Source organism: Notolabrus celidotus, chromosome 3 (genome assembly GCF_009762535.1).
Source record: "Notolabrus celidotus isolate fNotCel1 chromosome 3, fNotCel1.pri, whole genome shotgun sequence".
Lineage (NCBI taxonomy): Eukaryota > Metazoa > Chordata > Actinopteri > Labriformes > Labridae > Notolabrus > Notolabrus celidotus.
Genome location: NC_048274.1, coordinates 29,159,636 through 29,173,083, shown reverse-complemented (window position 1 = coordinate 29,173,083; position 13,448 = coordinate 29,159,636). Strand labels below are relative to the sequence as shown.

General features: G+C 37.6%; 1 protein-coding gene across 1 annotated transcript; it reads left to right on the top strand.

The window, feature by feature from the left end:
• Nucleotides 1-8,378: 8,378 nt before the first annotated feature.
• On the top strand, nt 8,379-13,232 carry LOC117810654 (A-agglutinin anchorage subunit-like). Its single transcript, XM_034680582.1, has 6 exons — nt 8,379-8,418; nt 8,496-8,595; nt 10,844-11,593; nt 11,683-11,730; nt 12,230-12,308; nt 12,401-13,232. Exons 2-6 carry the CDS (start codon nt 8,529-8,531, stop codon nt 12,576-12,578), a joined length of 1,122 nt encoding a protein of 373 aa, XP_034536473.1. The 5' UTR covers nt 8,379-8,418; nt 8,496-8,528; the 3' UTR covers nt 12,579-13,232.
• Nucleotides 13,233-13,448: the final 216 nt, after the last annotated feature.

Below are 13,448 nucleotides of genomic sequence, written 5' to 3'. Positions count from 1 at the left end.
TCCGATTGGCAATAGAATGTACTTATATATTAAAAATGGACTATGTGAGTGTCATTTGGCCTATATGATTCGTCCTTAACGATGAACATGTATATTGAGTGTAGTTGAAGAAAAGCTGGATATATTTTTGTAGAGTTAGAGCTATAGCTGGTCAGTGTATTTATGCAAATAAAAGTTTTGTGGGCAGGGCTATTTCAATTCTTCCCCTGAACAGTAGTAGATGTAAATATTAAAATCAGCACCACTGCCTTTTTGCGTCATATTAAGGACAGTTTGTGTTAGCATTCAATTACTTTTTTTCGGCATAGTTTGTTTATTATTTCAATATTTTTTCAGTAACCCTACATATGACAGTAGTTGGATATTATCTCCTCCCTTTTCAATATATTGTTATGTAAGCCTATGAATTTCAGTTAATGTTAAACTGTTATTTTTTGTCAACTTAAAGAGAACAATTAAACTTTAGACTCTTTCAAAATGTGCAGTTTCTATGAGTGAACTTTAAACAGTTCTCCGAATATTCTTCCTTTCAAGTCTCTGATAAGCTTCCAGGCTATCATATTATATCTTATCATATCTTATCTTTATCCATCTTATGTTATCTTATCTTATCATTTTTAGCTTTTGTGGATCCACTGTTTGTCAGTGGTTATATAAGGATATGCCATTGCATCAAAATAATTCAAAGAGATCATTTTCACGATAACATATAGTCTGAACTTGTCTTCCATTAGTTTGAAACGCCCCTATCAGGGATTGATTAGCAGTTATGCTACTGCTCCTCTTCACAGTTTGCCTTTGTTCCCTGATGAAGAGACTCCAAGTCCTATTGTGAAACGGTGAATTCACTGGAAGTACAGTTTTGGCTAATCATGAGTCTGGTATATGTCTGCTTATGTCAGAGTGTTTGCAGAGTGGGAGTCAAGTGATACCAAGTTCCTTCACAGCACTGCTGGTTCAGATACAGGCATTGAACACAGTTTCAGCTCTAACTGTAGTTCTTCTGCAACAACTCTATTAGTGTTTTGACACATCCAAGTTGTACAGGTATGTTCATGGCTATGGAGATCATCTGATCATCTGTAAATACTGATGCAAAATAAGAGATGCATTGATAACAGAAGGCATAAAAAGAGAAGTTACTAAGACCACAAAAACATCAACAACAGGACTTATAATGAAGCTGTTTAGGAATGAAAACCACAACAAAAAAAATATTACAAATTGACTCTTGACTACAGTGCCCGGAAGCTACATTTTTCAAAGATATCAGAAATAAAAGAAAATTCCAACTAAATACAAGCTAGAAGATACAACCAGACTAGAAGTAAAACTTGTTTCATTGTTGTTAATTGAAGGTGAAGTATTTTAATCTGTTTTAAGTTTATCATAGACAGTTACAGTACCAGTCAAAGTTTGAACACACCTTATTCAATGGTTTTTATTTATTTTAATTATTTGAAACACTGTAGATTAATACTGAAGACATCAAAACTATGAAATAACACATTAAATGATTTAACTAACAAAGAAGTGTTAAACAAAGCAGAATATGTTTTTTATTTTAGATTCTGTAAAGTTGCCCCCTTTTTCCTTGATGACAGCTTTGCACAATCTTGGTATTCTCTCAATCAGCTTCATGAGGTCGTCTCTTTGAATGGTATAAAATTAACAGCAGAGCCTTGTCAAGATAATGGGTGGATGGATGGATAGTTGCCTTCTTAATGTGTTTGAGACCATCAGTTGTGTTGTGCAGAGGTAGGGTTAGCACACAGTGGATAGCCCTATTTTAATACTGTTGTAATCCATATTATGGCAAAACCATATTATTTCACAGTTTAGATGTCTTCAGTATTAATCTACAATGTTTTAAATAATTAAAATAAATTACCAATAAATTAAATGAGAAGGTGTTTCCAAACTTTTGACTGGTACTGTACATAAAACCAGTTTTTACATTGTGTACAAGATGCTGCAGACAGCATGGACTAACAAAGTTGAAACTAAGTCCAAATATTCTGAGTGACTGAATGTAACTTGCATTATTTGTATTGCATTCAATTTTACTGCACAACCCAGACCACCTGGTGAGTTTATGAGCCATTGCTGCCTATAACAGCAGGTCTATTTGTAACAAATATGACATGTTACAACACTTTAAACAGGCCCATCCCTGGTATCATACTTCCCTAAACCTGTAGGGCATAGCAATCCTAAAACTTTACAGGCGGGGCACCTATGACGTACTCGTTGCCCGTCATGTTGTGTTTATGCCATGTCAGTTTTGTCACCTCGTCTTAACCTGGTGGAACTGGTAGCACCATGGAGACATAAACATTGGGTGTGTCACACACATTTTATAGCTCAGCAGGTGATAGGTGATCAGGAAATCATCCATTGTACTTTCTTGGGTGTGACCAATGACAGAGAATAAGGCTTCCTGTTCGAATTCAGGACATTCAGTACCAAACATAACCTTCTGCTTTTGTCAGACTGAGCTGTTGGTGAAAACTGGATATCCACAAAAAACTGTTCACAGGGCTGAACACTAATTAAATAATGATAATGCCAATCTTGCAAAATGTATCATAAGATAAAATTAAATTAATTCATTATGTTACATGCATGTTCCTTTTTCCTAGAACATCTAGTACAATCCTGCTGAAGTCACAATTCATGCTGCTGTGTGATTACCAGCAAAATAATTCAATAAGTACTTTCTGCACACCAGTGGGAAGGAACATACAGGCACAGACACAGCACACCACATTAATAATAGACTTTGTAATTGAAGCACTCAATAAGAGCACCATATAATAAAAACAAATAAAAGCAGGAGCTGAGACAAAACATCTATCACTTAGTCTCATGTTTCCTCTGTAAATTAATCAAAATGTAATGTATATACCTGCATATACAGCAACAAATATAACAAACCAGATACATAAATATATAGACTGATTAATAACTACAGCTCAGTTAACAGCTGGACAATTAAATTAAAAATACAAATAATAAATGCAACTAATAACCAAACTGAAAGATAAAATGCAATAAATAATTGATATGAAAATAATCCTCAATTATTGGTTAAAACGGAAATATTCTAAATAGGGAAACTGATATTCTATTGTTCCCAGATCACCTGGAGGGTTGTTAGAGGTGGCAACATATGAAATCAAAAGCATGCCTCATCATGTTATTATTATTTTTTTTTAATACTTTTGGAAGGATTAACAACGCACTACTGCAAGATATTAGAGTTTTATAGGTGTCATGCCTCAAAGCACATTTAATTGCTAAACAGAAACCATTTCATTTAGAGCTTTTTAGATCAGTGAAAGTAAAGGATCCTCAAAGTGTTTTCAAACAGGCCAGTGCAATGACTCAACATCTATTCAATTGTCCTAATCACTACATTTTGTGGCTTTTGCAAAAGTTGGAGTTGAGCTTTAATATTTTACCGGAGTGCAGAAAGTAGAGCAAAACATAAGACAACATGCAGATTCAAGGGCCTGTGTCCACCAACAATGTTTTTTGTACTAGTGGCACCCACAACCTCAGTTTCAGAGCACTTGCACTTACTTGTGCTAGATTACAAAAGTTGTCTCATGGCACTTTGTTGTTATGGTTGTTCTGTATGATTTTGTTATTTGCTTTTATTGACATTTTATATAGAAACTTAAAAACAAGGTGAAATATTTCTATCCTGAAAGCAGCAGCTCTAGACCTGTAAGTTAAACCCTTGAAAAGACCAGTCAGGTTAGTTTTCCTCCGCTATTGTTGTTGGCTTGTTGATGTCTAAAGTCCCGCCCCTTCTTGATTTAGATTGGTCAGTTAGAGAGAAGTGACATTGACGTGTGGCAGTGATATAAAAGTTGAGTTATTTTCAACTGAGAGCTTGAGTGTGTGAGTGCAGCAACAAAAAACAGCTGTTGTAAAAATGGCGTTAATGTACACAGGCCCTAGTGTCTCTGTTGCCGCTCTGATAATGTTTTTTAGATGATAAAATGTAGTGCTGTTTAAAAATTAAGGTATATGAAGTGCATCATATTTTTTCTTTACTCACTCTGTTCAAAGTCCCTTTTAGTTTCTGCAGCTCGGTTGTGTTGAAGCACTTAGAAGCAAAATGAAAGTTTTTTACAGCTGCTGAAATTGTATTTATTTATCTTTCATCCTGTTTTTGTGCAGTGCTACGTTCACACCAGCGTCATCATTGTGTGTTTCCTTTGAATGTATGTTCAGCTGACTCACCAGTCTGAAACTATTTGAACTACAAAGTGATTTCAGACCAAACCATTGATTTGGTTACAGAGGAAAGGTGGCAGAGGAGAGGAAAGCTGATTACTTTTTTATTTGTGTGACTGATATGACAGATGAATACTCATGCTAAAGGCTTTTTGATATGATTTTAAAACTTGATTCATTTTGTCTGGTATTATGAATATTTTTTTCTCCTCAGTATTGAAACGCCTCTTCACTTTCTTCCTCACATGTTCTGTGTTCATAGGAGAAAGAAAGGGGAGGGGCTAGTGAGCTGTGTTTCCAACACTATCATTTCAATTGTGCAAAAAAAAAAAGTCATTTCAGATAAAAGATTAAATATGGTTTTAAATTGGATTCAATGTGGAAATCATTTGAACATAGTATATAAACAGTCTCAATGATTGGGTGAACAATGAAGCATTAACTTTCCAATTATTCCTTAAATTTAATTTTCCTTTTAGCAAAAATTATTTCTTCCTGTATCTTCTTTCATATCTTCTTATTTCTCAATAATATGATAAAAACTCACTGGTCCTCAAGCAATAAGCATTACAGAGGTAGAAATGAGCACCCCTATCACAGCCTTTAGTGAGTCTGATGAGATATATGTAAACTGAAGGGGATATTCTTCCACAGTAGACGATGAAGTCAGTTCCTCTTGATTATTCAGGGTGGTAATAGATGTGGGAGCTGCAGTTTGCTGGGCTTAGCTGTCTTGGGATTTTGCAGATGGGAACAATAGCGGCTGCCATGAAACATGAGATAACAGTTTCAAAGAAAGAGGGAGGGAGTCTGTTACAATGGCTGCAAATTGGCTTGCACATGCCCAGTGGACCTGCTCTTGAAAGACATTATGTTCTGCTCAGCAACTGTTTATCCATCCACTTGTTTGATTATACATGAGCACAGAGAAAAGCTTGGGTCATGTTTCAGAGATTGAAAAACAGATTTTGTGTTTTTTAGTCACTTGAGAAAAATATGAGCACCAAAATGTATCCTCCTAAATTTGAACATTTTGCCAGCAGAACTTGGGTTCAGTTTTTTAAATTCAGGCTGTTACACTTCTCAAGTTTTAAAATGCATTTGTAGTTTTGGAGAAAATTCTCCCAACACCAGAGGCAAAATATTCACAGTTGTATATCAAGGCTGCCTTTTTAAAAATGAAAAATGTTCAAGAGAAAAACTGCTCTGAGTCCACAAAATGGTGAGGAGAAAGTAGCCCTAAAACGAGAGCTCTCTTATTATTGATTCACCCTCATGTTAGTTGAAAAGACATTGAAGTTTCCAGGGTGATGAAACATCTGGCTGGTTAGCCTTCAGAGCTACACTTGGGCCTTTTATACAAGTGAGTTATTTTACTTCCCGAAACTCCAACTACAATTGTAATGAATGCTAAAATTGAGTTCAAGTGTTAAAGGAGCATTACTCTGTAGGGGCAATAATGTAACGCGTTGGACTTCTATTGAAATATGAAATATTTAATCAAAACTGTAATTGACTTCCTCACATGTGGCCTCTTAGAATTAAACTTGTCTGGTACAGTTCAGACTGTTTTCTTTAACCTACTTACTCACTGGGCCACCACACAGTGAGAATAATTTATAAACTGAATCACTGGCAGTGTCTCACCGGTGAACGCTGACTGTTGCACTCTTGTGAATGTTCGTCTTGTGTTGAGCCTCAGGGTTATTCCTGTTTTGCATCTTGGCTGATCTTCTGTAAAATTCCACTCTTAATAGTATCATAAATGAACCTTTCTCTGGGTGTGGAGTGCAAGTCTGGACAAGTGCTCTCCCACTCACATGCTGAGTAATTCATGATGACTGTGGTGAATTCAGGAACGCTCCAGATAGCCCGAGGCTAAAGCACTGCAGTGACGCATCCATTTCCGTCAGATACCGACGAATCACGACAGTCATTATAAACAGTACACATACTTCCTGGAGGGAGATGATACCGAGCTGAGTCTGTGGCAGAGTCTTCCTGGTTGGGTCTGAAATGAGTAAAAAAAACTATGTGTGTCATGTGTCTGCAGATGGCACATAATTCATCATGTCTCAAACTCCAATGTTGAGCTGTATCCAAAGCATTTTGTATCTGTCATCTAACAGATGTTTTGCTTCCTTAAAACTAGTTTAGGTGAACTGAAAGGATTCACTGCGTTACCCATAATTTAATTACTGGTCGACCTTTATCATTCATAATTAGTTACATTCCTTTAATTATTTTGATTGTTTCTAACTGTTTCTTTCCTGAAAAGACGAACTGTAATCTCCATTCAACAAAGACTATAACTAGCCTTGCAGTGTTTTTATTATCAGCAATTTAATTGGATGTCAGGTAATTAAATTCTTCAATTTACCCTTTATCATCAAATCTGACCAAAATCCAGCTTAAATATTGCTCTCAAATATCTTTTGGTGTGCAAGGTGTTGACAGTTATTTAGATGAGTGGATATGTAATGTGCTATTCTTTTATTTATGGGACAATTTAAGTAAAAAAAATAATGGTATCCCTCCGTTATTTCTTAAAGGTACAGTGTGTAGAAATGGGAATATTTTGCAATATCTAGAGGTCTGATTGTAGATAGTCAGTGAAGCGACGGTTGCCGTCAAGGACAAGAACCTCCCATGATGCTACAGAAGTATGATTGTCAATTTGTCAAGTCACCAACCATCCATCCATCCATCAAAAATGCCTATTTGTACAATTTTTTTTGGGCACATCAACATCACTCTCATCTTCTCCTTCTTTGTCTTCCAACTGGTGCAGTTTGAGCAGCCACTCTCTAAATACAAAAAAACTTCATGTTACTACTTTGTCTATTCTGTGCTACTAGAAAGAAGGTGGTGAAAGATGGTGGCCTCCGTAGAAGGGGACCTGCTCTTTGTGTATATCTCAAAGGCTCATTCTGAGTTAACAAAGACAAAATGTTCCTTTATTCAGGTGATTAAATGTCAATTAAAACGTAATTATGAATAGTGTATTCCATTTCTGCCAGATCTGTTCTGCTATAAACTACACACTGTACCTTTTGCATATAAACACAAAGATGGCTCCCTTGAAAAAAAAACAGTTGCCCCAAGTTTCTCTTTATTTATATTTATTTTATTTATTGTATTGCACATTTAAAAGAACAAAACAAAACATGTCTACTCAATTACAAGAGCAAAGATATAACAGTTACATGCAGTGATATTTACCTGAGACAATGAATGGGCAGGAAGAGCCAAAAACCCCTAGTGGGCTTGTTGGGTGGCCCTCCTAGAAACACTCGACAAAAAAGCAAAGCATTAATGAAGAACAGAATAACTAGATACATCTAAAGTAAAAACATAAGGGTTAACAAGAAGGATTAGTATTAAAAACAAAGTTAAAAAGAAAAGAAAAGAAAAGAAAAGAAGAAGAACAAAAAAAAAATATATATATATATATACAATATATGTTTGGAAAGAGGGAGAGTATGTGGATGTGGATTACACTCAGGATTGGAATCAGTATCATGTTGTATTGATTAACTTACCTCAGAAAGTTTATGGTTTGTTTCCTGAAAGAGATGACGTCTGTGCAACTTGTACTACTCTTTAGACGTTTAGCCCCCCGCCCACTTTGGTTCAGGTTCAATGTTTTTAGGTCTGGGTCTTGTCACTACGGTATGTATCCAGGGAAAATAATACAAGGGAATTACAAGAAATAATTCTTCCATGGTGGTTGCCTCACTTTTTTTTTTCAGAGCACTTTTTTAAAATTAATATCAGGCAGCCATGTATTGTTTAAAGGCCTCTAAAAACACTGATGTGTAACATCAGACTGACTTGTCAGGGGTGTTTGTTGATATCTTATTCTAAGTCAAACAGAGCTGAAAGGATAGATTAGGTCAATCAGATGTATTTCGTACGAATTAGATGATCGTTTCTGCGACTGATTGTCTGATAAGATTCCTCTGGAGAATTGTTGTGGTCCAAAAACAAATAAACTTGTCTTTCTCTGGATTTGTGTACTTTTCTGAAGAAAGGACAAGCGTGAGAAAGTGTGTGAGGAGGAGGAGGAGGGTGTGTTCACAGGTGTGCCAGCCCTCCTGTGTGCGCTTGTTTGTCACCAGACATTGTTTCAGTGATGTAACACCTACGTGCTGCATGTGTGTATAAAAGGTAGACCATGATTCATCCTCTTCAAATTATCAGTCAAGTGTGCCAAAAAGTTCCGGCTCTCTAACAGATACCTTTAGTCCGTATACCCATAACCAGATCCTGGTATCAAGATGAGGAATCTTCTTTTTGGGCTTATTTTTGGGCTTCTTGCTATTGTCCACTCAGCACCTGTTGCAAGTAAGTGAAAGTCCTTTTCTAATTTCTTACAGTTTTTCAAAGTACAGGTATCTTAAAAACAGATTGACAATTTCCTTTTAGAGTGAGTATTTCTGTGATTTCATTAGACATGTAATTATCTTCTTAGTAGAAAACTGAGATCAGAATCAAGCTAGTTCCTTAATTCTTCTTCTAATATCCTCATAAGATAGTAATTGGTGGTCATGTTTGGCTAAATGACATCCTCCATTATCAGGACTAAGAAAGCCTCATACATGGGCTTTGAAGTCTAAAAAGTACATTAATTCTTCACTACAGACCTGAAATTTTCATTATTCCCATTGCGTCCTTTTTTTCAACCCGTGTGTCAGCACTTCCCTCCTCGCCACCTCAGATGCACTTTATGTATAAGGTCCAACTCTCTCGGTAAGAATGCGGGAGTCATGTTTCATTGTCGCTGCACAGGTTTCACTGGCACCTCCAGATTACACACAGAGATCATTGTAAAATCTTCCAAGCTGTTCCAGGAGGTGCATTAAAGCTTATGTTCTTGAGAAAGGTGAAACCAAAGAGCAGCAGGGAGCTGACACATAAGTTTGGCCAGCTGGTAACTTCATAGGGAACTCTGGAGTTGAGCATGACTGAGCAGAAATGGAGAGTTGAGATCAGATACTTGATTCCTTGGCCCCTTTTTAATTAAGTTTTTGCGAGGCAACAGATCACTGTCTCAGAGAGATCAGCTGTGTAAAAGTGACTGATCATTTTCTTCAGTTAAAGGACCCATTTAGGCTGCACTGTTTTAAAATATAATCAATATTGCTATTTTGCCATGTGTGTGATCACCAGCTCAAGTTAGTGTGATGTTATTTTGCTCCATGTTGTGCTATTGTTATAGACGTAATGACAAACTGATATCATTAACAAGTATATACATATAGGAAATATTTAAAGCACCTGTGAGGAACTTTAAGTTTGTATTGATTCTGGCGCCCCCTGTGGACAAAATAATACTTATTTTACTTCACTGATTTTGTCCTGTACATTTAAGGTCAAATAAAAAAAAAAAAAAAGAAATCTCACTCTGCTTTATTATGACTCAAGTGTCTGACTCATCAAAAATCTCTGCCAGGTAAACAGCTGTTGTCTCAGCAGCATGCTGACTGACACCTACCCCTGCAAGTGCTTTCAGATACTAAAATTAACTATATAGAAAGAGTCAATCTTTATATGGAGTGTCGATGTCAGTGTTAATATCAGTCTCTTTCACAACCACTTAAAAACTCCTCACAGGAGCTTTAAGTGAGAAATTATATAAGCACAAGTCGCTGAAAGTGTTTGAAGTAGCAATCTATAAATGTCTCCATTATGTTGTCTTTGGCAGCACCGGTGGTAGAAAGCATTTATTCAGGGTAACAAAGATCCAAACAGCATCCTGGAAGAGTTTCTGACTGAATTTCTTCCACTCAAAGTCTGTTTTTGTCTTTTTTGGATTTGCACATTACGCTCAGTTTAAGTGGCTGTAGTCTTTGAGAGGAAGCTAACTCTAACAGTTGGCTTTTCGCTGCAAAAACTTAAGTTTCTTGAATCAAGGCATTATTCTTATTTCAAGAAACTTGACTCCTTTTTTAAGAAAATTGACGTGTACAGTTTTCTTATTCCATTCGCAGATTTTTTCACTCTTTAAAAGCAACTCAGGCATTTTTGGCTTGTTATATCTTTTAAGAAGACCTTTTTCTGGACTTGTCAGGTGAATGTGGCTTAGACAAATAAGACAAAAACACTACTTAGTTTTTAGTTTTTGCAGTCCAGCCAGTAGTTCTTGATTAAGAGTTTGGTCAACTCTAAAAGAGTTGGAAGATGGATCTGAGCTGTCATGATATGATTAATGGGTGTATAAAGAATAATGGCCCAAAAACCTCACAATGCCTCCCTTCCAGGACTTTCCTGGTTAACTCAGTTACTCTGGGTGTGTCGAAAGTTGCGGTATGTTCGTGTAAACTCTAATGCCTTGGTAGAGCTGCCTCTCTTTTGTTAACCTACTCTAAGACCATTAGTCACCAGGTTAATCATTATTGTCCCTCCCTGCACAGCATCAAAGACAATCACTACACAAGTTTATACAAGAATTTGGAGTGAAGCAAGTAATCCTTTTGTGGCAATTTTAAAATGCACCAACAAAAGCTTGGTAACTTTCCTTTCTGCTCGTGTAAAGACTGGTGGGTAAACACTAAGGGTGACCTGTGGATTTTTCCGTCCCTCTTTGTCCTAGATGTGACCCAGATGCCCGCTAAGGCTGACGATGAAATTCTCCTCGAGGCCGTGACGGATGGGTTCTTGATCGATCTCCCTGCACTCACAACTGAGTCACCTAAGAGGAACACAACAACTCCAGCTTCCCAGCATCTGTCCACCGTTACAGGAGAGAGCAGCTTTGAGGGTAGTGCTGTAGGGGAGACCAGCGACCTGTTCCACCAGCATGAAGGTGAACAACATGCAACCACAACTCTGAGTGTCACACATACCCAGAGTTCAACCTCATCCGTGTTTCTAAGAGCAGTCGACCACTCCAGTTTTAATTTATATGATATTCAAAGCACTCTGCCCAGCTTTACCCCAACATCAGTGCCAAAAGAAACCCAGTCAAGCACCACCACAGACCGCACCACTACCTCTCAAACCACTAACCATGCTGGCCCCAGCTTTGACCCCCTGAGCTCTGATTCAGGCTCTGGGGATGAACAGATCATTGACCAGTACCCAGCTACCACCCCAAGTATGACCCCTACCACAAGCCCGGTAACCAAGACTTCAACCACAAACTCTGCAACTATCTCTGAAACAACAACCACCACAGCTGCTCCTTACAAACCCAAAGCTCCACGAATGTTTGCAGGAACTGATCAATCAGAATCAGAACTTGGATCTGGAGAGGACTCAAGAATTCTGGATTTCACTTCTGAGTCAGAGCTCCCAAAATCAGTCGATGTTGTGGACAATGAGAAAGTCATTATCAATAACGGTAACTATCCCGTGCCTCTACCTCTAATATTGTCTTTGTTAATTGTTTGTGGAGTAGTTTGACCCTGTGTCTTCCTTGTATTGTTGCAGAACCACAGAAAGGACATACTGAACACCACCAAGGAAGCAGAACACCAGGTAGGTCCAAGAATGTGCACTTCTAACACTAGATTTCAGCTTGAACCGTCTCAGAACCAATCAGCTCTTGGAGCTGACAGTCAATTTATCAAGGCTTCAGGTGTAGCTGAATGAAGGTGTAGCATTCGTCAGTGTTTGCAGTTTACTATTGAACTGGCATCACAATCAGAACAACCTGACGGTGAGGTGCTCTTTCTTCACATACCTGTATACAGAGATTAACAGAAAGCTTTAGTGCTGTCAGGCCACAGCTGATGGGTTCATGGGTTCAGGGAGCTATAAGGGCCAATGTGTGACACCTCATTTGGCCTTTAGCTTGGACTGTTTCTTCTGCGTCACACTGAAACACTAGTAGCAAATAAACCTGGACCACAAATGGAAACTAATATGTTTCCCACAGAAAGATTCTGCACCTCACTGACAGATAGAGATTACTGCATGATTAAACTCTGATGTAAGACAATCCTTCTCATTAACCCTTGCTCTCCCATATCTCCAGGCTGGATCATCATCGTTGCTTTTATTGTTGGTATTGCAGCACTGGTTGTGATCTGCATTGCGATCGCTACAAGAGACAAGTAAGACATAAAGATCTGACAATTGGAGCAATATTTGTGATTATAGTTACTATATGCAAAGAAGTAAATTCTAACGGTTCTCTTTTGCGCAGGTGGAACGGACCGAAACAAGCAACTCAGCTTGAGAACAACACTAACTCTGCAAACCAGCTGAAGGAGCAGGAGATGGAGACATTCATTCGAACCGATCAGCCAAAGGAGAATGGAAAGGCAACAGAATACACTGTCATCCCCTTGGACGAGCTTCCAGAGAAATACTCATCAGACTGAGTTTCAGAAACTGGCCCTTGGGATTTTTCTGGCTCGTCAAAGAACCGCACGGCTGTGTTTGAAGCAGAGGGATTTGGTCTGAGGAACAAAACAGTCAGTGAGCTGTTAGAGCTAGAGGTTTCAGCTCTGAGCCCAGACTGAACAAGAATGACAGTCTGTTTTTTCAGCTGACTTTAACAAACTCTTATCATATCTTCACCTTGAGACTGCAGCATTATTTTGCTTAATGTATTTATTGTCATGTCAGCTCTTTTATGAGCTCCATTATATAGAGCCGTCCGGTTACATCCATAAATGCCATTTATTTCAAACGGTCATTACAGTGTTTTATATAAAGACTTTTCATTGTAAATAAATATTATGCTCTGTTTGTGGACACAATGTAATGACTGTGTGTCCGGTCTGGTGAAAATATCCTTTGTCTTTGTTGTAATTATGGTCAATCTCCATTTAATTAAATTATTGGAGGCTGAGTTTGGATTGTAACTTATATTAAGCTGCTCTGTTTTCCTGATTTTCATTGTAGAGGCTCAGCCCACAAACTCATTAGCTTCTCTCTTCAACCTACGCAGCACTTCAGCTGTCGCACTTATTGAATGTTCATTTCACCACCACCCCCGTTTGAGAAATAAACACAACGCAAGCTCATCAATAAACATTTATTTTTGGTTTTCATTTATATTTACACACAAGTATTAAAACAATTACACACTTTCAGTCCATTTGCTTGATTGTTTTTTTGCACTGTAATAGTTTACTTTGTATGTGCATTCAAATCTGCTTAAAATATTGCCAAAGTCAAAAGACATTTTGAATAACAATGAATGGCAGACACAAGGAAAATGCTGAACATATTTTTGGACGGGTATG